The sequence below is a fragment of the Drosophila pseudoobscura genome, chromosome 4 (assembly GCF_009870125.1).
Source record: "Drosophila pseudoobscura strain MV-25-SWS-2005 chromosome 4, UCI_Dpse_MV25, whole genome shotgun sequence".
Lineage (NCBI taxonomy): Eukaryota > Metazoa > Arthropoda > Insecta > Diptera > Drosophilidae > Drosophila > Drosophila pseudoobscura.
The window spans coordinates 11,983,021-12,009,699 of record NC_046681.1 but is presented as its reverse complement, the minus strand read 5'-3'; the positions used below and the strand labels follow the sequence as shown (position 1 = coordinate 12,009,699).

Below are 26,679 nucleotides of genomic sequence, written 5' to 3'. Positions count from 1 at the left end.
AAAAAAAAATAGAAAACACACATAAACCCCAAAAACCTGAAACCCGCTTCTCTTCATCGTATGGCTATATCCGTATGCTCGGCTAGACAATTTCCTGTTAATTTCCTTAAAAGCTTTGACCGACAAGAGGACTAAAAAGTTTTTTTGGGGCTCAAGGAAAAGTCTCCCCCCACTGCTGCCGCTCACTGGTGCCTCCTGCTGCTGTCTGCTGCAAATGAAAATATCACAAAGTCTGCTTTGCTTTTCTTTTGCTTTTGCTTTTGCTTTTCCCTTCCTATCGTATCACAGACTTCGACACAGCAGTCGGTCCTGGTGAGGGCTGCCGACTGGCGTTCCTTTCTCCAAGCTTGACTTTTTAATTTGCACCATTTTTCGTTTTTACTACTGCCATTTCACTAACTCTTTTCCCTGTGTCTGTGTTTCTCGGTGTTTTTTTTTTGTTTTTTGGTGGGGTTATAGGTCGGCCCCAACCGCAGGTCCGTTGGCTCGTAAATGGACTGCTTGTCGACAATCAAAACGAGCACAATTCCGGCGATGTTATCGAGAACCGTCTGTTGTGGCCATCGGTGCAGCGCAACGATTTGAATTCCGTATTCACATGTCAGGCACTGAATACGCAATTAGATAAGCCCAAGGAGAAGAGCTTCATACTGGATATGCACTGTAAGTACCCACCGTATTCGCTAATATATTTGTACAAACATTTCTCGAAGGAGTTTTCTCCATGGAAAGTGTGGGTGTGGCAGAAAGTAAGGGAAAGAAAGAAAGAAAGAAAGAAAGGTTAGGTTCCAAGTGGGATTGAAAACGCGTTGGTTATATTTTTAAAGATTTAGTACAGACTGGAGCTCCTTCATACAGAAAACTTAGGCCTCAAGAGTGTCCCCAAGCTACACTCGAAGAAAAATGGAATAATAAAAAAAAAAACACAAACAAGTATTAAAAATATTTATTTAAAATATTACAAATATGTACTTAAATTTCTAGAATCATTTTATAAATTTTCAAAAAGTATTATTAAAACTATTTATTTTAATTTTAAAAATTGTTTTTTTAATTATATTTAATTACACAAATTTTTTTAATTACTTAATATTATTGATTTAAATTATTTAAATGATTTATTTTAATTATTCAAGTTATTTATTAAAAATATTAATATTATTTATATGCATTTTTAAAATTCTATTCTATTCATTTTTTTAAATTATTTAAATAATTTTTTTAGTTATTTAAATAATTTACTTTAAGTATTTACATTTTTTATATTAATTAATTAATTAATTAATTTTAAAATATACTCCTGAAATAATACTCTTAAAAAAATGTAATAATTAATTAAATATAACTTTAATTTAAATAGGAAATATATTTTTTAAAATATAAAATATAATTATTTAAAACGAGTATACAAATATTTATTTAATATATGAAAAAGAAATTTAAATTAAATTATGCATGTAGTAATAGAAATTTTAAAGTTTACACTCTTTGTGCAAATAGATTCGATTAAAATTTAAATCTAAACCGAATCTCAGGATGTGATTTTTCTCCGAGTGTACCACTCCACTTTCCATAAGGTTAAATGCCAAGTTTTAGTACTATTATGAGAGAGAGAGCCCCCATTAAATAATTATATGCCAGAGGGGAGAGCACAGAGCCTACAGCCCAGAGTTGTCGATGGGGGGGCGTCAACATAAATGTCAGGTCGTGTTCTTAGAGGAGGCCTCGTGGCCGTAAGAAGCAAAGTATCAACGAGCCGTAGACACGGAAACAGGGAAACACGGAAAGGTGGAGGAGGTAAAGGCAAAGGAAGGGCCCGGACAAAGTCATAATCCAGGCAGCGGCTACAGCAACCAGGCAGCCATTCAGGAAGTGCAACACTCGAGAGCTGTCGAGACGTAATAGACACAAATTGTTGTTGATACGAAAGGTACTCCAAGGATTGTGTACATTGTAGGGGAGGGGCTGCGGTGTGGCACTGCAATTATGAGGCCATGAAATATGATGGCAAACAGAACTTTAATTACAATTGCAATGAAATTCAATTGAATGTCCTTTCCTCTTACAGTGAAGCCTCTGGTGGTGCGAATACTGGAGCCCCCCAGCTCGATGATTGCCGATCGTCGTTATGAAGTTGCCTGCGAATCATCGGGCTCTCGACCGAATGCCATCATCACGTGGTACAAGGGAAAACGGCAATTACGACGCACAAAGGTGAGTGTCGGGCTAGCAGGATACCAGAGTGGAGCAGAGTTCTCCGTGTGTGTGTGTGTGTGTGTGTGTTGTCCGGGGTCCTGGAGTGACCGCAATTGACGCAGCTAGTTTGCTGGCTTTCTCCTCGCTCTAGCTCTCGCTCTCGTCTCTTCGTCTGCTCCTGCTGTTGACTGACTCACGTTCAAGCTCGATAACTTATTGTGTTTGCACAGTCATGCCAAAACAAACGTGGCCCGTAACTCTTTGCACACACACCCACACAGCGCCACACCGCCACACAGCCATTACCACCCACTCACCCAACCATCAGAGACATCCACAGACAAAGACAGAGACTTGGGAGGTGGCGGTATGTGGATGTACTGTACTACTGTACCACCCACTTGTTGTCCCTGGGCGTGGTTCACACTCATCGCTCGTCCTGCGGGCGGATACCACCTCCGCAACTTGGTTAGAATAAACAGCAGATAATGTGATATAAACTCCACAATACACAAACGATTCCACTCCGCTTTTGCTTTGGCTTTTCCTTTTCCCCTTCCTCTTTATTTTCTTACTTTTTTTTCATACCCTTTGCGGAGGGTCCAAGGGTTTTCCGATCGAAGAAAGTGCATATTTCTAGAGCAGAATTATTAATAGATGGTCCTGCAAGAGCGGCCTTTAGAATGGCATCTATGTGGCTTGAACTTGGTGCAGATACTTTCTTGACTTAATTCCTTTGATATATATAGTTCTTTGTTGAAGAAACTCTATTGTTTCTGGATATAAACCCACAAAAATCAGCCTTAGATTATGTTATTTGATTCTCAAGGAACCCCTCCATCATTTAATTTCTGAAGACCTCCAAGGGTATATCCCTATTTCGATACTCCCCAAAAAAAGAACCTCCCCCTTTCGTTGCTTGTTTTCTATTTTTGTTTCTCTACCCTCCCCCTCCCCCTCTCCCTTTAGTTTTTTTTTCTGTGCTCTCTTCAACTTTGGACAAATTTATGGGAGCGCAATTTTGTTGCAATTCATTTTTGTGTGTGTTGGGGGTGGGGGGTAGGGGTGAGGCACCTCTCGAGTCGGATTCGGAGTCGGAGTCCTGGTTAGGTTCTGGGTCCGTTGTTTATGTCCATGTCTATCCGCCGTATATGCATATACACGCTGATTGCTTTGCCGTTCTGGCCAGGGCCAGGGCCTGGGCTTGCCTGGGCCTGGGCCCAATGTTTTTAAAGACCGGAAATGTTTTTCACTAGTTTTCATGTAGCATAAAGTTGCCGTAATGCGGCAAAGACCAACCCGGCCATCCCTGGCACACACACACACACACACACACACACAGCGGATCCGGCAGCCATCTCTCCCCTCTACACACACGTCGGATGGATCCTACCGGCAGGCCATCCCACATGTTTTACATGACTTTTCGTACCCTACTTTAGGGGTTCTAATATATGTCTGCCTGTCCGTCTGTCCGTCCGTCTGTCTGTCTGTCTGTGTGTGTCTATGTGGGTGGCCCGAACTCTGGCCAGAGGGGGGTTGGGGGGGTTGGTGTTTGGCTGCGTGGGGTTGCAAAAGCATTAATCAAAGCCCTGCAGACGGTCTAATTGAGAAGTTTAGCCTACAAATTGAAAGCATTTGGTATGTGGTGGTCGGTCGTTCTGTCTGTCTATAGAAATGTAAATGTTAGACGGAGGGAATTTTTCAGTAACAGTTTTGGGAATGAGACCGACACCGAGACCGAGACCGAGAGAGCCCTTATGAAGTCAAGGATTGTGTTGTCAGCAATCCTGCATTGACAGGACTCTCTCTCTCTCTCTGTCTCTCTCCCCCCTCTGGTATGTCGTTTGATCTGTCAACAGAGCTCATAATTAAGTAGGGAATTCTCATAATAGGGAAGCAAATGGTTAGAATGTGTGATTACTGAAGGACATCTGTGTATCCAGCCTTAAATTTAGGAATAGAAATTCCATGCTTTCTCTGTGCTTCCTTGAATCCTTAAGCCCCATCGATCAACTGTGAAACACAAGGATTTATAGAACCGCTAACTGCCGACGTTTTAGCACCTTCAAAACACACACAAACACAGACACACAGGAGAAATCCCATGCCAACCATTCACAACATATTCCCCCAAAGGACACCTTGCCTTGCCTTGCAGCAATTCCAGTAAAGTGTAAACGGCTAAAAAGGATATGCCAGCAAGGACAACGCTCTTTATGACCAGCCAAACACTACAAGGGAGCGAGGGAGCGAAAGGGAGAGCCCAACTAATTATGTGACTTCTTTGTTGCTGTTGCCGCTGTCCTTCTTGGCCATTAAATTTATAATGCCCCAAACACACCCACACACAAGCACACAACCACACGTGGTGCCACATAAAACCCTGGAAAAACACATACCAATAAATTTTAAATTGCAAAACATAAAATATTTCGACAAATTTGCAAAACGAAAAAAAAAGTTCCCACAAAAGAAAAAAAAACCGAATGAAACGAAAACTTTCCCTCAAGGCAGAGTCTTCGCCTCCGTCTGGGGGGGGAGGAAAAACTTAATTAATGCAGAACAATTTTCTTATATTTTCTACTCTCTTTTCTTCCTCTCTTCCTCACTTCTCTGTTTTCTGTTCTTTTTTTTCTTGCCTGAACAGGACGACATATCAAAGAACTCGACACGCTCAGAGCTGAGCTTTGTGCCGACCACAGACGATGATGGCAAATCGATAACATGCCGTGCGGAAAATCCAAATGTGAATGGCCTGTATTTGGAGACCATGTGGAAATTGAATGTCGTTTGTAAGTATTACAAATTGTGTTTAAGACTCTAAAGAAGAGGGCAGAAAAAGCCAGCAGAAAGCAAAGGAAAACGAACGAAGCATTGTCGACAGCTACCAAAAGGTAGACAGGACCTGGGACCTGGGACCAGGGACCAGGGACCACGACAAGGCTGAAATTTATTACGTCGGCGATGTCGCCCATTGCCAGCGTTTGCCGTTGAAAGCCTTTAAAATGCAAATAAATCAAAGACAAATGACAAATTGTGAATAATTTGCCAAAAGGGCCTCCCCCCAAAAAAGTACAAAAAAAAATCCCCACTCCCCACACACAAATGAAATATGTGGGCTAACAAAATGTATGGCAGTCGCTTAAATTAAATGAAGGACTTTTGCTGCTGCGGCCCCAATAAAAATAAAAAGGGGGGCTCCCGCTGCGGAGGAAAAATTAAAGGAAATCTCTCAATAATTACATCTACCAGAGGCTTAAGCCACACCCCAAAATATAACCGCGAAATCGGGTGGCACACTGCGGACATCGTAAAGTACTACTAACCCCCCCCTCGACAGGGGGGAGAGACAGAGCGAAAGATATCATACTGTACGAATGCGTTACGTATACGCCGGGTGTTTCCGGCTGGCCAAAATGTATTTTATTGTATCGCACATGGAGTATAGAGCATGTGTGGGGTTGCCTTCCCCCCCTTTCATACGAGTACTCCTTTGCACCAGCATTTTCTGTGTGTGCATCACGTAATGGCATTTCTTTACTTTTCGTTTGTTAAAAATATGAAATTTTTACTCTACAAATTCCTTCTTCAATCACAGAGTTTCGGGGCCGCGACTCCTCCTTCAACAGAAATTACGGCTTTACGCTAAAGAATATACATATATGTATATGTATATATACGCGGTATACACTCGTATATGATTATATACATTTGTTTATGCGCCACACATACTTTCTGGCCTCATATTTTATATTTTAGAATATTATTTTTTATTTGTTTGTTTGTTTTTTTTTCTTTCCTTGTGCGCTCTGCCGTTAAGGCGATTGCCTCGCTGCTGCTGTTGCTGCTGCCGGCTCGGGGCAAATAAACTTTATGATCGGCACGTAGTATAACGTACACTGCAGGAACAACAAACAGGACCATGTATGAGTCTGTTGTTGAGGCAGGCACTTGACTCGGATGGGATGTTGGCGTTTTGGGTACAATTTCTAAGAAAACGAGAACATATTTCATAATTTACTCGCGTGGCAAACGGCGGAATATTGTGCAGAGTATCCATGGTTGGGGAAAAAAGATATGGTGGGTTTTTGGAAGCTACGAGACCTTGACTAGAAGGAGAGATATTTTTGGGAATGGATGTAATTTTTTAAAATTATTTTTCCATAATTTAAATCTCTCAAGGAAGGTAATTTCTAGGAAATAGTAAAAAATATATAAATAATAATTATATATAAAAATAATTATATTTAATAATTAATATATTATATTATATTAAATATATTAAATAATTAAATAGTTCTACAAATACGAACGACGTTCTTTTAGGGTCCAACAACTATATTCAAAATTCTATTATTTCTTGCCGAAAATACTATAAAATACGGGTACCTAATGGATATGTCTAAAAATCAGTTAGTGTCTGCTCTTTTCCTTCACAGATTTTTTTTAACGACTAAAGGAATATTTTTACAAAAAATTTCTACAATTTATATTCAAAAATTAGTGAGCTTTGGACTTTAAGGATATGCCTACTGATATCCATCTTCCTCTTAAGGTTTCTTACCCATCTTACTCATCTTTGATGACTTCATACTGATAAATCCTTCTCTCTTTCTGATATATGTCGTTAGATTCTGTCAAAGTTCCCATTCCCCAAAAATGTTGACCATAATTTCTTTGAGGGCATTTCCACTGCCTCCCTTAAATGGTACATACTCGTACCTCCTGCAGTTGACTTTAATTTAAACGAATAAACGAATGTGGATGCTGCAGAATGTGATATCTGCATCACGCGTGAGTTGTTATGCCACCAAAAGAACAACAACAGCAACGGAACGTTCTGGCTCCTTAGGCACGAAATTTGGCCAAGGCCATTTGGCAATACTTTATATATACACACTCGTAGGATACAGGACAGGATACAATGCGTACACTCGTAATCGTACTGCTATTTCTACAAAGACTCCCCTTTCTACAGAGGCGTCCTTCCCACAGTGACTGCCTGCCCCTGCACCCTCTATTTCTACAAAGACTCCCCTTTCTACGGAGGCGTCCTTCCCACAGTGACTCCCTGCTTCCACCCTCTATTGCCACAGTGACTCCTACTCTTGGTCCCCCTACAACAGCCATTGTATAATGTTGTTTATATCTCCTATGTGAGTGTGCGTTTTAAAATTTATAATGTTGCCCAGAGAACAAAGAGAGAGGGATAGAGAGGGTACTCTCGTACGAGCAGTCCTTCGCTCCTTAGTTGGTCTCCTGGCAATGGAAACAAGACAAAAACATGCAATGCAATCACAGACGCTGTAGAGATTCCCATTCGCCTCCCCGCCCCCCACCACTCCCTGTGAGTGCAGACCCCATACATATGACATTCTTAGGGGGATCCCAGACACACAGCCTCTGCAAAGTGTCCTTTGTTGCTCCGTTGTTTATGGCTGCTGCTCCTGCTGCTGGCTGGTGCGCGTGCCTGGCATTTCCAAAAAAAAGCGAAAGCTACCGCCGCGATATATTTATTCCCAGTGAATGCCACAATTTGAGTTGATATTTTTAAAGTGGCCAGCAGCAGCATCACACGGAGAATGGCAATTGAGTTGGCCAGATAGACAATAGTAAGGACAAGGGATTACTGCGCTCTTAAAGGAGGAAGAATGGGGTGCCAGAAGAGGAGGAGGAGCTTGTGTACTTCAGAGACCGCCGTCTCTTAGCCTCGATTGGTGTTTTATTTGACCTTCAAATATCTATATCGAAATGTTACTCAATCATAAGTAAAGGTCTACGGCTCTCTTCTAGTCCTCAATTAGTGGAAACTGTGGAGTCCGATGACAGATCCGCGACCAGTTCATTGTAGACACACGGCGGCACCACTGTGCCCACAATCTTCTTGTTGACATCCGTCTTGACGCGTATGATCTGTATCTTGCGGCCGTTCCGCTCAATGATCTTCTCGATGCGGCCCCAAATGGGGAGCATCAGGCCGGACAGCACGTGGTAGGTGCGCACCCGCAGACCCAGCTCGCAGCTGTTCGGATTGGGGCAGGGTCGGTTCCAGAAGCTGTGCGAGCACCTCGTCAGGCACGTCTCGTACTGGTGCTGCCAGTACATCTGTGCCACCTCCGGTGGCACCTGCATGTAGCGCTGGGTAAACGAGGTGAGATTCTCGGTCTTCACCTGGGGTCCGGTGTTGGGGCGGTACAGCTGCAGAAACACGGGACTCGGGGTGGACTCTTTGCGTGTGTTCACCAGGCAGTTAACCACTTGGCCATTGAGGCACAGGACGGCGTTGGTCTTGTTGCGTCTCTTCTGCTTGAGGATGTAGAACCCTTCGTGCGGGTCCTTGGCCTCCCTGCGGAACCTGCAGGGTAGAGAAAGGATCAGTCGTGTGGGATTCAAGCAATCGCATAGGACCCTCGCACTCACTTGGCTAGCGCCTGCTCGAAGGACATGCCCCGCTCCACCTTCACCGTATGGAGTTCCGTGGCCGCCGTCCCTGTGGCATGTTGCCTCGTGAATCGCATCAGCTTCAAGGACGTCACACTGGCCCCGTGGGCGTCCAGGTCGAGTATCCCCAGATCGAAGCGGCCCGTTCGCTTCATCTGCGTAATCAGCGAGTACATGTTCCCCAAAAAGAACTTGAAGATGGCGTTCTGTATCTCCACGCGACAGCCGAGAATCCGATTGAGGAACTTTGCGATGTTGTTGCAGTCCTTCTCCACGCTGAAGATCTTCCGGTTGTTCTCCTTCCGCATTGAGAGTAGCCCCACGCCTGCCAGGGCCGTGGCACAGTCGTCGTGGAAGTTGCCCTCGTAGGATTCCGGTATGTGCTTCACGGTCAACATCCGCTCACCCGCCATCTGCTGCATCACATGCTCCAGCGTGTTCCGGCCGATGGCGTTGTCGATGTTGAACTGTGAGAGATCCCGGGCATCGGTGGCCCGGCGATCGCCCTGGGTCAGGGCGCCCAGGCTCTCCAAGCGCTTGGCCACGGTGGAGGCGAAGCGTCGCTCCCCAGCCAGATTCGTGATGACGAACACATATTCCGGCGAGTTGACCTGGTTGGAGCGATGGGTGCGTCCGAACTGCTGGATGGCTCGGTCGGCGCTCCACGGCAGCTCCAGGGTGATGTGCAGGCGTCGGCGCTGATTCAACACCCGCTTGTCGCTCTGCAGGGAGATGCCGCTGGAGGCGGCCTCCGAGATGATGGCCACGTACTTCTCGCCCTCCATGAAGCGCTGCTTCTCCCTGTAGTTGACGAGATCCATGGTGGTGTCCGCCTCCACCCGCGACTCGTAGCGGAAGGCAGTGCGCGACTGGCAGATGACACGACCCCGGCGGCCCGTCATTTCGGCCACTTTGCTCGTGCCGCCCAGCTTCGAGATGAGCTTGTCCAGGGTGTTGGGTGGCAGGTGGCGGCCCAGCACCTCGATCTTCTCCAGCAGCTGTTCCTTCATCAGGATGCAGCGTGTGACGTCACGCTCGGTGATTTGCGGCTGCTGCGGCACTTCCTTTGGGTCATCATTCCTTTGGAACATCATGTTCTCGTGCAAATGCTGCAGGATGCGATCCTGTATGCTCAACCTTTCCACTAAACAGATGCAGATAAATATAGAGATAATATAGAGATAGATACAGTCTCGAAGATAGATTTCACCTTACCCTTTTCGGTCTTCTTGGGCCTGCCCCGTCGCTTGCGTCCCGCCTTCACGTTGGCCTCCTCTGCGACCGGGGGCCAGCACTCCTGGAGGATCTCCATGTCGCTGTCCTCGGAGCCATCATCCGCGTCCTCCATCCAGTCGATGTGCGTGGGTTTGGGCTTCTTGGGACGCGGCGGCTGGGAGCGCATCTCCGGGACGAACTCCCCCGTGGCGACCAGCTCGATGAAGGCCTCCCGCTTGGGCGCGGGAAAGTGTTTCTCGACAAACGACTGGATGATCATCTTCGAGGTGGACACAAAGGACGTCAGCTTGCCGTTGTTCCGCTCCAGATGCTCCAGTGTCCGCGTCTCCCCCGTCGACTGGAGGCCAATGACCACCGCCTTGCCGTGGCGTATGGCATGGCGGGTCATCTTGACGACCATGTTCACCTTGGAGGCGATGCACATGTTGCGGAAGAAGCGCTGGTGGGCGCACCAGAACTGGCACGTGATCATCTTCTGCACCCGACTGTCGACGTTCATCAGCTGGCAGGCCTTCGTGAACTTCTTGCTGATTTCCGCCCAGAGCTCGGCCGCCTGGTTGTAGACCTTCGTGAAGGACGGCTGCATGTTGACCTCCTGGATGCGGAAGGTCACATCCTTGAAGCTCAGCTGGCGGGCGATGTAGGTGCCGCGCAGCTTCATGTCCATGGCCACCAGCTCCATGGCTCCAATGCCCCGCTTCTCCACGGCGTACACGAAGTCCCCCAGCTCCGGATAGGCAGTGCCGGGACCCCACAGCCCCAGCCGGGTCATGTAGGCCATATTCTTGGGCTCACTGGCGCCCGTAGCCGAGGCGTAGATGACCCGAGCGAGGGGCAGCCGCTGCTGCAGCTCCAGCACCGTGGCGCCCGTCTTCGTCGACTTGCCCCCATTCCCCGTCGTCAGATTCTTGGCCTTGTGGCACTCGTCGAACACGATGACGCCCTGGAAATTGTGGCCCAGCCACTGGATCAGCTGCCGGAGACGCGCCTGGTACTTGGAGTTGGCCGTCATCGACTCTCCGATCAGAGCCGTGTACGTGCAGAAGATGACGCCCTTCCGGAACCGGCCGTTCTCCTCGGAGTCGATGCGGCAGTACTTGAGCTTGTTCAGGGCCGCCACCTTGATCCTGGAGCCCGCACCGATGTCTTGCAGATCCCGTTCCGCATCGAACTTGAGGTCATTCGAGACGGAGATCCAGAGGGCACGCTTGCGACCCTTCAGATAGTTGTTGTAGATGATGCCCGCGATGGCCCGGCCCTTGCCGACGCCGGCGCCATCGCCCAGCAGGAAGCCCGCCCGCTCGCCGCTCGGCAGGATCCGCTCATGGGCCTGGCACGCATAGAAGACGGCCTCCAGCTGCAGGGCGCTCAGGCTGCCGGAGATCTGGAAGTGGGGCGGCAGCGACAGGTCATAGGTTATGTCCGGCAGCTCCACCGACGAGAGGGTGGCCGTCTCCACGACGGCATCGGGATGGGCCACGCCGTGCTTGAGCTTCGTGGGCCAGTACTCGGCGAAGGTCTCGGCCACACCGATCTCCTCGTAGTCCACCTCCTCGTCCTCGACGGCATGGTCGGGGCCCGTGGCACCGCGAAGGCCGACGGCTCCGCTAACGGGTCCGTGCAGGGTCGTATACGAGTTGGGGGCCTGCAGGATCTGTTGCACTTCGTTCGTTGTGATGGGCTCCAGCTGCGGCAGGCCGCCGGTGAAGCAACCTGCCGCCACATTCGGTGGCAACCTCTTCACCTGTGTGACCAAGCCATCGGGTCCCGTCACAAAGGACACGTGTATGTCCTCGCCATGGTCACCCTTTATGACGGTTATCATCGGTCTCTGCTGCCCGTTGAACGTCCCCTGTGCCGGACACAGGGCTGGCGGCTTGCTCAGGGACTGTCCTCTTGGTGTGTGCTGCGGATTGGCTGCCGGTATGGCTGCAGGGGTAGGCGTGGACGGTATCTGTATGGTCGGTATGTGGATCGTTGCCCCATTCTCGAGCTGCATGTTGATGCCAGAGCTCGGGATCTGCGCAGCCTTTGGCATAACAGCCGGAGTATTTGCTGGTTGCACTCGGGTAATGGGGGTTTTGATAGCTACCTGGCCAGAGTTCAGGTTGAGAGAGGGTTTCTGCACAGCCATGGGTTGTTTTTGCACAGCTACTAGCTGTCCGCCTGGTTTCAGAGGTACCGTGGGTGCTGCCACATTGTTCTTCTGAGTTTTGGAGACACATTTCGCCACTGGAATCCGATTTTGTGTTGGTCCCACACGAATAATGGGCTTTGGTACAGTCGGTTGGGGCGTTTTCCCATTATCTATTGGCTTTTCGGGTGCTTTAGGCGCGCTCTGGTATGATTTTGGTCTACTCATCGATTTGTCCGGTGGTATTACAGGGGCCACCGGGAGTACCTGGGGTATGTGGATCTGTGCGCCATTTTCAAGATGAATTTTGATGCCAGAGGCGGAGCTCTGAATCGGGGTTTTTGCTGCTTTCAGACGAGTTACAGGGGCTTTGATGGGAGCCTGGAGAGTTGTTCCACGCTCAATCTGCCTTTCGACAGGTTTGGGGATAGCCATGGGTTGTTTTTGGGATTGTGCTGCTGGTTTCATGGGTAAAGTAGGCGCTGACACATTAGTAATCTGGCTTTTGGAGGCAGAGTTCCCGGTCTGAATCGGAATCGCATTGTCTGCTGGTCTCACGTGAATTTTTGGTATCTTTACGAGGCCAGAGTCGGAGTTCTGATTGCTTAAGACTGTGGTGTTGCAGCTCTGATGGGGTTTTTGAACAGTCACAGGATTGGCCACCGGTGCCACACGTTTAATCGGTGCTACCGTGGAGGATTGATCAAGCTCTCTTTCCAGCCAAGAGCTCCAGCTGTCAGAGGGTTTCTTCATAGAGATGGCCTGTCCTGTTGCACAGCTTCTATCGGAATTTGGTTTATCTGCTGGTCTCACGCGTGTAGTGGGCTTTGGTACAGATGAAGGGAATGGTGGCCCAGTATCTTGCTGATTAGATGGTCCCAATGGCATACGATTGTCTGCTGGTCTCACAAAAGTTTTCGGTACGCGGGGCATTGGTAGGAGATCCGGTGGATTATTCCTGCTGTGACGAACTTGTGTCACATTGATTGGATTTTCAGCTCTTGGGCTATCCATAGGATTGGTTATTGGTGGTTCTACGTTATTGAAATCTATTTTAAAGTCAGACTTCCAGCTGGCAAGAGTGTGACGTGCAACATCCGGAGCCATGGTGCTATGTGGCCGTGCTCCATGCTGCAGATGGTTTCCGTAGTCCCAGCTTTGATAGCCTGCTGAAGGAACTTCTGGAAAGCCACGAAAGTAATGATCGGAGGGGCATAAAGGCAAAGGTTGCCTGGGAGTGTTGCGGAATGCGGGCTGTAGATCGGAGGAATAGTTCCAGCTCTGATCTACTGTTGGCTCGAACATATTCGATTCAGTTTCCCATGGTTGATTGAACGCCTGTGTCATGGGTGGGGCGCTTGCTGGATTGCAAGGGCGCGAGGACATATTGTCGAAGCTCTGATTGATCGGTTGCATCGGTGGAACGTGGTCAAAGTTCGGTGTGGAAGGACACAAAGAGTCAAGTAAATCGTGTAATGATTGATTTTGACCGCTGTTGTAGTTGTTGTTGGGTTGCATGGCATCGAATTGTGTTTGAAAATGGGCATCGGGCGTCTCACCTTGGTTATGCATCGTGGGAGACGGTGGCACTAGATTCGCATCCCAGCCCCATGCAGGGTCCTCGAACTCTGCCCAAATTGAGTCGAAAATTTCCGATACTGTTTCCGGTGGTAGTTCCTCGTTGCGTTGTTCCGGTAATCGGGAGAATGTTTGCTCGATTGGTTCCAAAACTGGTTCAGCGATTGGTTCCACAGCTGGAACTAATCCTCTGTCAATGGGTGCTTCCGATGTCTCCAGTTCAGACCCTAGAATATCACCGAATGGGTAAAGTCGACTCCGTTTCGGCTGCGCCGTGGTCTGCTCTTCAATCGAGTTTTGGGGCTTGGCTTGTAACTCAAGAGGCCGCTTCCTCTTCGGCATAGGAGGTGGCTCCCTGGGACCCGCGTACATGGAGCAAGCTTCCTCCTCGGCCAAGCGAAGGAAGGCCCGCCGAGTGATCGAAGCCTTCGACTTCTCCTTCTTCACGCGTCGCTTTCTCTCTCGCTTCCGCTCGTTGGGAGCTACGCTGACTTCCAGTGGCATTGTGGTATCGTTCCCTACAAAAACATAAACTCGGAATTACTTTACGGCTCAGAATTGTACGTCACGGCCAGAAAAACTCACAACAAAAATTACTACTGGAAAAGTTGGAGAGTTCAACAAATTTTTTTTTACGCTTTGTATTTTTTAATTTTACAAAATATCTCGTTAATATTTTTGGAGATCCGAAACGGAACAAAACCAGGCACTGACTGAAGCTCGAATTTGGTTTTCTATCGGCTGAAACTTTGAGGAATTTCATGGCCTGCTATATTCCAAATAGATGTTGGAAAACGTCAAAAAATGTTTAAAGAAGTGTTCGAAAAGGTGCAGAGAAATGAGCAACGAATTCCTTTCCAAAACTTCAAAGAACTGATTATATATCCAATCCATCGAATCGACAAAGGAATAAATTATGCATTCAAAATGCTTCATAAAATATAATTTATGAATATATTCCTCCGACATTTAAAGACCAGGGCGGCTGTGTTCAATATTTGCAGAACTGTGAAGTGCCCCGCGGGGGCAGCATAAATTGTGAGGAACGGAGGAACCGTCGAGCTCTTCCGCCATCGATCGATGTGGGGCGTGGGTAGAGCTACAACGGGATGAGGAACCGGAACGGAAAACGGCAGCCGTAACGGTAAATGATAATCACAAAAATGGCCGGCAACATGTGTGCGGAAATACGCGACGCGACTTTTTCAGCGAAAAGAGTTTTCCGTAGCCCATCGGGCACTTTGCCTGATTGGCAGACGCAGACGCCGCCGCCCGCCGCCCGACGACCGACGACCGGCTCCAAAGAGCCAAAGAAGACGACGGCGAAGGAGGACCAAAGGCGAGCCCAAAAGTTTTCTGGGCCATTCTAAAGTTTTCCAGTAGCGGAGAGGAGAGAGCGCAAGGAAGGGCAACTTTTTGGCTTGGGGTTTGGCCCTCGTTGTTGCCTAACTCTTGACTGTCGGCGTTTGGTTTTGGCCGCCAATAACTCAACAATATTAAGGTTGGCACGTGCGCCGCCCTGTCCCCATCCTCGTTCTCGTTCTCGCCCTCGTCCTGTTTCTGTTCCTGTGCCTTTGGCTTTGGCGGGGCTCTCGGGTCTGGGGTTTTCGGTCTCCGGTCTCCGGGCCTCTGGATCCTTTCTGCTGTTGCTTTCTGTTTGTCGCAAAGTTTGTGGCTCGTTAAGCAAATTCAAACGACTTAAGCGGCAACACATGTTGGCAAACAGCGGTCGAAGCCGCAGCCGAAGCCCCAGTCCCAGTCCCAGCCTCAGCCCCAGTTTGAGGATGCGACGGCGATGTCGCCATAACTCTTGGCTGATGTTGCACTTTGTCCCTGTTATTGCTCTAAATCGCTCATATTTGCAAAAACTATTAAATCAGCTTGCTCACAACACTCCCTGGCTCTGGCTCTAGCTCTATCTCTATGCGCGCTGACAAGACAGTTTTGTACTTGGAAGATTTATCCGGATGGAGTCCGCATATAATTGGGGGGTAACTGCGAGAATTTTAAAGAATAATTTGCATCAGCAAAAGACAAACAAATAACCTAAAAAAACGAAATTAGTGTTGGAAAATGTCAAATGACATCATAGAATATGGATTCCGAAAAAATGTTAAGAAACCTTAAAAAATACCCCAATTAGCGTGGGATAATTTCAAACCAATACGAATTAAATATAGAATCATGAAGAATTGGAAGAAACGGCAGATAAATACCCTAAAAAATACCCCAATTAGTGTTGGAAAATATCAATACCAATTAAATATAGAATATAATTTAGATGCTCCATAAATTAAATTATTTTCCACATTTAAATAATGCAATACAAAATTAATAATACCAAAAAAATTTCCCAATAAGTGTTGGAAAATTGTAAACCTTCTAAGTATTATTTAATGAATAATAATAATAATTAATATATGTACATACATATGTGGTTCGAAATGCATAAAAAATCGATTGTAAAATGCTTCCAACGATAATTGAAAGAGTCTCCAGACCTAGATATATTTCCCAATTGATTTCCCTTCCAGAAAATACCCCATAACTTGTCAATTAAAAGTTAATTTATCTTTTCTTCCTCTCTCTCTCTCCCTGTCTGTCTGTCTCTTTACAGATCCACCTTTGGTCACACTACGCCTGGGCTCAACATTGACACCGGATGATATCAAGGAAGGCGACGATGTTTACTTCGAGTGTCACGTACAATCGAATCCTCAATGGCGGAAACTGCTGTGGTTGCATAATGTAGGTCGTCGCATCAACTCTCGGCCCAGAAGTGCAGCCAGTTCCGAAAACCAGGACCAGGACCGGAGCCTGGGACCTGGGACCAATCCAAAGTCAACCCAAACGAGTCTGGTGGCTGGTGCCTGGTGCCTGGTTCTCGTTCTGGTGGCCCGGCTGTCTGCTCGACTGGCTTCTTCCATTCATTTTCTGTTTAAGTGTCAATAACATGGCAAGTTGCGTATGCGTTGAGGTGGCGGTGCTGCTCGGGGAGTCGCCACCGCCGATGTCATGATGCATTGAGCCGCCTCATCGGTGGCTGGTGCTCCCGCTGCTACGGCTACAGCGTTTGCTCATTTCAATTCACGCCAGATCCACTGGGGCAGGGGTCATGTGTGTGTGAGTGTGCTCTAGACTCTCCTTGGAATGGGGGTAGGGGCGGGGGTACTGCGGGTACTCTCTCGGCTTCCGTGGTTCGATAGCGTACCATTTTGGGGTGGAAATAGTTTTGGGATTTGTGGCATTGATTTTGCCGTCGCTCAACTGCAGTCCGCAATCGCTTGGCAATCACTCAGATCCAATCCCCCAACCCGCAGCGTCCCCACCACCCGCCCCCCACCTTCCCCCTTCCATTTGCCTTTCGGAAGCGCTTAACGGATTTTGGCAAATTGAAATTTGAACTTGAGTGATTCTCGGAATAGATTATATTTGTGATCCGTTACTGTATTATTTTTATTTCATGTGTGCGATGCAGGATGCAGGATGCAGGATGAGTGCATACAAGTTATATTTACAGATTAAGGGATAAAAGAGTTTAAATTGTGGTTATTACTGGGAAAAAGCTATGTCTTTGGATGTAACATTGGCAAAGATGGAAGGAGATAGGTTGGAGGGTATGGAAGGATGGGAGAAGGAAGGTTTTGGTTTTAAGCATCAATAAGGAATAAGGATAGCCCTCAGATGGGGTTCTTATGGATGGATAGGATAATGGATAATGAACTTAATGCCAAATAGGGATTGCTCGGGATTCATTCAGATACATGAGGATGCAGTCAAAGATCATTGAACAGATAGCCCTCCAAAGATAATACTTTAGCCATTTTGTTAAGCACATATCAATTTAAGAGTAGTACTATGTACCCTTTGTATATTTCGCCAATTAATTCTTATAAACCTCTACTTCACCCTCCTTTAGGGCATTCATCTGGAGCACAATACCACCGCTCGGGTGATACGCTCCAATCAGAGCCTGGTCCTGCAGAAGATCACCAAGCATTACGCCGGGAATTATGCGTGCAGTGCCATCAACGACGAGGGCGAGACGGTCAGCAATCAGCTGCCGTTGCGTGTAAAATGTGAGTAGCCCTAAACCCACTGCTATTCCCCCCCAGTAGAGTCCCCCGCCAGAGAGGCGGCTGTTTAAACAGAGACTCTCGCCTGGCCCTGGACACTGCCTGCTCCACTGTGATGCGGCAGTGATGCATCAGCGATTTTAAGCATAAATTTGCCAAGCGGCGGCACTTTGTTTGAATGCATCATCTATCTACCAAATGTCTCTCTTCCTCCCTATCCCTCCCTCTCCCCCTCTTTATGTGTCTGCACTGTGCGTTCGTCTGTTTTCTTATCATAAAGTCAGGGGCTGCAGACGTCGCAGTTGTCATTCCTCGCCCCTACCCCGCTCCACCTACCATGCTAACCCCTGGCTGCCCCTGTCCGCTCCACGACTCATTTGATGTATTGCAATTTTCCCCAGTTTTTTTCCTTTTTGTGCTTTTATTATACACTGGAAAAAAGGGTATTACGACTAGGAGTGGGGACTATTTCTTATTATTTATTATATCTTTACGCCTTGGCAAAGGCCAAGATGACGATACGATTGGTCCCAAGGTCTTTTTTGGATGAAAAGATCTTGAACTTTTGAACCAAAAATCGGTTTACTATATGCCACCATCGAAAAAGAAGTGTATCTGTGAGAGTATCTCCATCTTCGGGGGACCCAAGCCTTTTCCATTCTTATTTCTTTCTGCTGTTGTATATTTTTTGCGCTCCGTCCGTTTTCATTTTACAACTCAACCCGGAGACAGGGAACGGGGGACGGGCAACGGAGAGGCAGAGACTTGACGCAGTTGCAAGTCAAGGCTGTGAAAATATTTTTCATTCCGCTTTTTGCATAAATACAACATTTTGCCACTGCCTCCTCGACTCACTCGCGCTTCTTCACTTTTCATATGCTTGCCACATGCGCTGTACTTTGGCCATATTTCATCGCAGCACCAGCACCAGCACCAGCGCCAGCGCCAGATCCAGGACTCTAGCTCCGAGATACAGATACAGGACTCTAGCTGCAGCTGCAGCTGCAAAGGCCACTGCAGTGTGCGGCTCCAAGCGGAATTATGCTTCAATTTAACAGCCCGCGAAATGTTTGCTGCCAGCCATCCTTCCTAGGAAGGAGATGGGGCCAGCCCTGCCAGCTGTGCGCTTGAATTTAAGCAATTTGACAGACGCCTCGACTGATGAGGATGTGGATGATGATGATCGCACTCGTAATGAGCTGTGGGCCCGGGTACGAGCAGTGGCTTAGCAACTCCGGCAACTGCTGCATCTCCGGCTGCTCCTCTCCGGGCCCTCGATAGCAGTATCTGCCGCTGAGCGATACACATGTATCCCACACACTCTGCCCTGCCCTGCTCCGCCCTGTCCTGCTGCTGCTCCTCTCGTGGCGCTGTAGCCATTTTGAGCCATACAAATTGCTGCTCCAACTCAAGTACGAGCATGCCACACACTCCACTCCACGCCACTCCACTCCACGACAGGGCGCATTGCTGCGGGCCATAAATTAAATGAAGTGTGCGCCGCAGCCACAGCGGCGGCTGTTTCTACCACTTTCTTCAGCCTTCGTTCGGTGCTGCACATGGGGCACATGCCAAACTATTCAAAATGGGGAGATCCCACTCGTATGTATAATTATTCGAGTGATTTTCTGATTGAATTCTGATTGAAGATATAATACCCTTCTTCGACTGTGGCTTGCAATAATCGGAGTTCCCCTGTGATTCCTTGCCTCCTTGCCTCCTTGCCACCCACTTGTTGCAGCTCATCCATATTCCCAGGGGGGAGTTCCTTTTGTGAATGTCATTGAACTTATTCCATTTTCCTCGTTTTCCTGCCATGTAGGTCAGTTCTGGCCACCCCCTGCTCGCTTTTGGCCACTCAAGTGTTGCTTAATTAGCAAAGCGACTAAGTAATCAGTCGCCCAGCCCCGCCTACCGCCTACCGCCCCAAAACAAAAACATAATACGAGCCACATCCTTCAGCAGGATGTCAGGATTGGGCGTAATTTTCTGGCTAATTAATTACGCCTCCCCTCCAAGCCCCGGCCCGCCCTTATTTTTGCTTTTTGTGTAAATTTTTGAAGATAAACAATTCATCAGAAATTCAAGTTCCCTTTCAAAAATTGCACCCCACCCCGCCCCAACGACGACGACGACGATGACAGCAAATTACGCATACGCCACGTGTGCCGTCAGCTAATAATCCTTTAACATTTATGGAACGGAACGGAACAGAACGAAACGGAACGCCTTATTTACCTGGAAGTACTAAATCATGTTGCCACATTAATTAATTTCCCGTGAACAAGAACGAGGCACTTTCCACACGACAGCCTTCCCATTGGCTTTTTCCACTCTCCCCCCCTCTCTCTCTCTCTCTCTCCCGTTTCCCTACGGACTGAAGGACTGACTGTCTGACTGATGAGAAGGCGTCGTCGTGCTCTGACTAAATCACTTTTGTGCGTGTGCGTGTGTGTGTGTGTGTGGGCGGCGTTGTGCACACACACCCAAAGCACTTTCCAACGATTTTCACAACATTTTAATGCCCTTCAGCCGCACGGGAAGGATATGATTACAGGGCACATCATTAGCCATTCAGAAAGCAGGGCAGGGCCCCTCAACAGGTGGCGGGAAACGATAATCAGAAATATTTGCACCCAAAGTCGAGAAAGAGGAGAACTCTTAGCTGTGCGGATCTCTGCCTTATATATTATGTATATATCATTATCTTATGCTGCTATCCTGTTCCCATTACAGACACTCCGATATGCAAGCACTCGGACCGTGTGATATTAATTGGCGCCTCCAAGGATGAGACTGTAGAGGTTATATGCGAGATACAGGCCGATCCACCGCCGCGGTAAGTACCAAATGGGCATCCCCTTTACCAACCCCCTGCCCGGTGCTTTCCCTGCCTCCAGCCTACCCTTCGATTTAGCTTCTGTTGTAGGCAATTGCTTCCGGTTTCCTGTTTTCAAAATTGACAAATGATTGTAATTTTGTGTGTGCGGAAAATGCTGTGTTTAAACGAGGAAATGTGAGAAAATTTAACAATATTTTTTGCTGCTGCCGCTGCACAAAATTCTTTGTGAGTTTTTTTGTTCTTGTTTTTTCTTTTGCTTTCCTTTTCACACGGACCTTAAATTGATTTTAATTCATTTTAAATGTGCAACTGGCTTTTCCGGAGGTTGATGCTCCTCCCACCGCTCCAGCTTCTGGCGCTCCCCGCTGCTACCCGCTGCTGATGCCGGGGATTTAGCCGGTCAGCGGGAGTGTGGCCCACTTTAATGTTTTTTTAATGAGGCCCACCCCAGCCCCTGCCGCCGAGGCCTGTCTCCTGTCGCTCTGACCAGCTGCCACTCTGCCTTAGTCCGAACTGTCTGAGTGCGTCCCACTCTCTCTCTCTCTCTCTCTAGTGCTCTCTCTTTCGCACGCCTTGTCTTGTCTTGTATTAATTTCATTTTTTTCTGTTCTGTTTTTTGCTGTTGTGTTGTTGTGTTGTTGTGCTGCTGTGTGCTGCGTCTTGAGCTGACGCTTTATGCTAAAATAATTAATCATTAGCCGGCGGAAAATATGCGAGACCGAGACCGAGGCCGTGGCCGTGCCGGGGCCAAGGCAGCTGCGTTCTCGTGTAATTGTTGTGGCTGCTGGCTGCTGGATGTAGATCCTGCCGAGTGGATCCTGGCGTGAACATTAAAAGCTGCTGCTGCATACTTTTCGACGCGGTCACAGGGGACGCCACTCGGGCCTGGAACTGGATGGAAGGAGGATGATAGGATAGGATGATGGGATGATGGGTGCGACAAGTTAATTTATCAGCATTTAAATGCCTGACAAGCCAGACCAGAAATTTCTTCTGTTTTTTTGTGTACAAAAATGTACAAAAATTTAATCAAAAGGTGCCTTCAAAGTGGGAGAATCTAAGCCACAAAGGAACTAACTATTTCTGCACCATGAAAATCCAAAGAACATCTGCAGAATCGTTTTCGCACAATAGAATTCCCAGCCCTCATATCGGAATATCCACCATTAAAAAACTATTAATATCCCATCAGGTCCTGAAATGATGCTTTTGGGCCCGAAAACGAGACCTGTTCCTCCTATCTGTCGTATATCCCGTCACTGTCAACGCGCGCGTGTCGCTCTCTCTCAACGGGATCTCCTCTCGGGTCCTGTCCATTATTGATTTCATTTAACTCTGGCGGAGTGTACGAGTATTTTTAAATGGATTTCTTTTTGGCCCTTATTGATTTACGGTTATTTTTGCACTGCAACGCCCTCGAAGTGGTCCCCGAAAGCGCCGAACCGAATGTGCCAGAGATAATTAACCTTTTAAAAGGCTTGCCCATTTCCCAATATCTGGGTGGGCGGACGGTTGAGGACGGTTGAGGAGTCCGTGTTTAACCTTTAATATTTTAACGAGCTATTTTAAAAATGTAAAACTCTGCAAACATGTTTCCACTGGCTGACTGTCGCCTGCTTCGGTTCCACCTGATGCTGCCCCTGCTCCTGCTCCCGCTCCTGCTCCCGCTCCTGCTCCTGCGCCTGTCCTGTCTTGTCCAGCTCTGTTCCGATCCGTTCCTTTCCTGTTGCTGGCACACACACTCCTGTCAAAATGTCAACGCAACTTACGCTCCATACATTTGTACATATGTACGGGCAGAAAATAAAATAAAATATATTATCCTCCTTTTTTTTCTTTGCAGAACATTTCGCTGGAAATTCAACAACTCGGGCGAAACCCTGGACGTGGGCAGCGAACGCTTCAGCGTGAATGGAAGTCGCAGCATTTTAAAGTACACACCAGTCACAGATCAGGTGGGCACACACACAAACACACACACACCACCGAGAGGAGTGTGTGCACATCCTTCGTGCAATTAAGCAAGAGCTGCATTTTAAATAATAAATATATTTACAGGATTATGGCACACTGTCCTGCTGGGCCGCCAACGAGGTGGGCACCCAGCAGCATCCCTGTCTCTTCCAAGTGGTCCTGGCCGGTAAGTGTTTGTTCCTCTCCCCCACTCTCTCTCTCCCCCTCTCTCTCTGGTTGTGCAGGTTGAAAGAAGTCTTAAGACAGGGAACATTTGAATACCTTTATTTATTTATTTATTATTTATTTCTCTATCGCTTCCCTTTAATATTCTTTAAATATTCCAATGGTTGCCTAGTCAGCCCAAATCCCTTCCTAATACTGTAGAACAAGGATATTTTATTAATTAATAAAAAAAGGAATACCCAAAACATATGGTATTATGTTTCTAAACCTCCTCCAATGTTCCATGGAAAATCTTACATGTTCCATAAAGAAATTAACCGGAAATCTGCCTACTGCCAAACAAGGCCTGGCCAACCCTGAACGGCGCACAGGATCCCTTTCGGCTTTCAACCCCACACCCCACCCCCCACCCCCTGCATGGCCTGCCGTTAACTGTTTGCCGTTGCTTCATTACGTGCAATTTGACCTTAACATGTTAATGCCGCCAGCAAACACAGATGCAGGCCCTGGCACAGGGATTGGGACTGCTGCTCGGATTTCAACTGGGGTGGGAGTGGGACACCCAGACACCCAGACAGACAGACAGAAACCCCAAAAACCAGCAAAACCAGAGAGATTGGCCATTGTACACTTGTGTGTACACACACACACACACACACGGCACACACAGACACAAAAAAAGAACAACTTTTCATATGCTCCTGTTTCTCTTTTGCTCTTTCCCCACACCGCCCCCCCCCCCCCCCCCCCCCCTCAAACGATGATGCCTGCTGCTTGTTAATTTCCTGCGTTACGTGTGGACCAACATAAATCTGATTCCGTTGTCGTTCTCTGCGGCGATGGGATTGGAAATCCACAACCCCCATTCCGATTCCCGATACCCGATACCCGATTCCCGATTCAACAGCTCTGCCGAATGCCGTCAGCAATTGTACCGTCTTCAACCGCACAGAGCTGAGTGTTGACATACAGTGCATACCGGGCTATGACGGCGGACTGCCTCAAATATTTGTACTGGAAATGTTTTCAACACGCACCGGCATCACCAGGTAAGCATATTAATCAACTATAACTACAACAACTGGGAGCTTGGGGGGTCCCCGCCGCCCCAAAGGGGATGGGGGCCATGCTTTTAAGCTGCTTATGACCGTGCCCCCGCGAGGCAGGGATTGCGAGCTGGCGAAATTTTGCGGGTTTTGGCGGGAGACGGGAGACGGGTAGGGGTTGTTTGGCAGCTTGACCCCAAGCACAGATATGGAGCATATGTCAAACAAATGGCTCCATATTGTTGCGGAGAATACACATATGTACACTGCATGTGTGAGTGTGTGTGTGTGTTTGCCGAGGCTTAACCCACGAATGGGCCGTGGGGGCATGGCATAAAATGTTTGGGTAAATTTACAAATTGATCAAGGAAAATATTCACTATATTTGTATTGTTTTAATTAAGATTTGCAGATACTTAAGGGAATAAAATTTATATTGGTTATGGGAAGAAATTCAATTGTATTCGCAGGACACTTTTCCTTGATAGAGAGTGTGTCGAAGCCATTGAATAAATCTTAAAAGCCTCCATGGCTATATTTTGATATAATTCAAGGTCTCTTGAATTAGATGCAGATATATGCCATTTAGATGCAGATATTTAAAGGACTTTACTTTAATTCGATTCCTTAGACTTTTCCCTTTCCTTTTTGGATTCCAATTGCACTCTGATTGATTCTTTAGGAAGCACAAGGGTTAATAGTAGCTCTCACAGATGTACAGATGTATATGTAGAAGCCCTGTTTACTCATGGGCATTCATGGAGCCATACATTCCGTCCCTTGAGAGCTGGAAGAAGCAGCGGTGTCTGCGCCTGACACCTTCCACAAAGACAGACACTCGCACGAGTACCAGCATCATTTTATTCCCTAATAGTCCAGGCCACTTCAAGGATATCCGTAGTAGTAGTAGTAGTGGCAGGACTACTTCTGCTAGTAGTGGCAGAGGGTGTGTAATTAGGCGTGAAAGAGCCCGCTCTTGGCCAGCGTGTGTTTGTCTTTGAATGGCTCTTCCAGCCAACGCCAATGCACACGAGTACGAGTGCCAGAGTGCCAGAGCGAGTATGGTACATATGTTTATGGTAAATAGGAAATCAAATTCATATGCACACATAACATTATGCGAGGGTTTCCCTCATTTGATGCCCTTTTTCGGTATTCATTTGTGGGGGGGACCCAGAAACATCTAATAAATATTTCTTATTAAAAACAAAGACGTCATAGAGCATGAATAAATGTAAAAGAAGAAACCCTCATTCGAAAGCGGAAAAACGCAACAAACATCATCATCAATGTAGGGAATGTTTGGCAGAAATGTATATAGACATCGAACCCTAATATTTCAGAAGTTTTCCTCTGGAGGGAAATCGAAATCGAAGCTGGGGAAAGACAACAAAGCCAAAGCCAAAGCCAAAGCCAAAGCATCGCTGGGAAAAAGGGGCATCAAATTCAAATTGAGGTCATGATTGGAAAGAGCGGCGTGCATATCTTCTAACTGGAGGAATGGTTTAGGGATTACGGGGTTAGGAAAACATGCCATAGCAGAGAATCGAACCGTAAAAAAGAAGAAAAAAAAAAACGCCCAGGAAATTCCAAGGAAAAAAAGGGCTGCCAAAAAGTATTTGTGGCTTTGGTTTTGGCCTTTGCTCTGCTTGAACATTTGATTAAAGGCTTAATGCCGTTGATTTCCTAGCCATTTCTTTTGATTTAATACGCAATCATTTGAGGGCCAACGATTACATTGCTCTCCCCGCTCTCCCCATTGCAGATTCAATTTGAGCAACGCGGAGGAGGCTCTCTTCTCGCTGGAGAACCTGGACACGCTGACCTCGATGATGGTCCAGGAGAACAATTCGCTGAGGCTGCGCATCTACTCGTACAACCAGAAGGGACGAAGCGCCGCTTATCTCCTGCCCGATTTCATAATTGGCTCAACAGCTTACAAGACAGGTGAGTGGCACTGCCAGCCAGCCAGCCTCTGCCGCCAGATGTTGCCGCTGCCACCGCCGAAAAATGAGCAACACAATTTGCTTGATTGATGGATGGATGGATGGATGGATGGATGGATGGCTGGTCGGATGGAGGGGGGGGTCACTGGGCACACCCCAGCCCATCTCTTCTCTTCATCTGGGTTTATGGTTTTGACACTTGAGGAGCTACCAACCATCAGCCGGGTCTAGGGTCTCTGTGATTTCCTTTCCATGCATTAATGCCATGCATCCAGCATCCAGCAGCCAGCATCCAACATCCAACATCCTTCTCGAGGCCTCTCCTGCCTGACAGGTAGGCTCCAGCAGTCATCTGCAGTACTTACATAATCAACATGCCTGCCTCATGGCTCCTTCTCGCATAGCCATAGCCGTAGCCATTCTCCGGCTGCTGCCATCAACTGATGGCGTAAAATATGTGTAAAATTACTTTTTGACATGAGTCGAGGGGAATCAGAAAGCCTGAGCCAAATGGGAGAAAATGGGCCAAAGCTAAACCCCGGCACAGTGGAACGACAAGGCGAAAAAGCAGATAAAGAATAGGCCTGGAAGGAGATGCATACTGGAAAGAGGAGCTGGAAGGATCATGGCAAGAAAAGAAAATATTTGGAGTGCTTTCAAAGAGCTATAGGGAAAGCTACGATTCCAGGAGAAAGATTCCAAGGAACGTTTATAGGTTCCTCCGGGATTCAGAGATTCCTTAACTCCCAAACCAGAACCCAATCTTCTACACACTTTCCTCCCAGTTCGTTCCACTGTCTAGCCTTCTACCCAATTAAACTTTAAGCGCTAGACATCCACCAGGACTCTTATTCCGCATTTACTCACGTTCCTATATGTGCTTATACACTTTGCTTTTCTCCTCTTTTCATGTGCTGTGCAATTCCTTTTGGGCTAAATATAAAACCGTCAAAATGTCGACAAATTTAACGTGTGCTGCCTGCCAAACCAACGAACGAATCTCTCGCTCTCGCTCTCGCTGTCGTTCTCGGTCTCGTTTCTC

General features: G+C 47.4%; 2 protein-coding genes across 2 annotated transcripts in view; one reads left to right on the top strand and one right to left on the bottom strand.

The window, feature by feature from the left end:
- Nucleotides 1-26,679, top strand: part of side-II (sidestep II) — an 88,092-nt gene that overhangs the window by 55,951 nt on the left and 5,462 nt on the right. The window contains exons 7-16 of the mRNA XM_033379831.1: nucleotides 460-663; nucleotides 2,069-2,214; nucleotides 4,847-4,991; nucleotides 16,206-16,336; nucleotides 17,508-17,667; nucleotides 20,401-20,503; nucleotides 22,350-22,461; nucleotides 22,565-22,646; nucleotides 23,553-23,694; nucleotides 25,457-25,638. Of these exons, the coding sequence (XP_033235722.1) occupies nucleotides 460-663; nucleotides 2,069-2,214; nucleotides 4,847-4,991; nucleotides 16,206-16,336; nucleotides 17,508-17,667; nucleotides 20,401-20,503; nucleotides 22,350-22,461; nucleotides 22,565-22,646; nucleotides 23,553-23,694; nucleotides 25,457-25,638 (1,407 nt within the window). The remainder of the gene's footprint in view (nucleotides 1-459; nucleotides 664-2,068; nucleotides 2,215-4,846; nucleotides 4,992-16,205; nucleotides 16,337-17,507; nucleotides 17,668-20,400; nucleotides 20,504-22,349; nucleotides 22,462-22,564; nucleotides 22,647-23,552; nucleotides 23,695-25,456; nucleotides 25,639-26,679) is intronic.
- On the bottom strand, nucleotides 7,697-14,551 carry LOC4818103 (protein strawberry notch homolog 1). The gene is made up of 4 exons (XM_001357329.4): nucleotides 14,174-14,551; nucleotides 9,856-14,106; nucleotides 8,620-9,784; nucleotides 7,697-8,554 (listed from the first exon to the last, which is right to left on the bottom strand). Exons 1-4 carry the CDS (start codon nucleotides 14,349-14,351, stop codon nucleotides 7,996-7,998), a joined length of 6,153 nt encoding a protein of 2,050 aa, XP_001357365.4. The 5' UTR covers nucleotides 14,352-14,551; the 3' UTR covers nucleotides 7,697-7,995.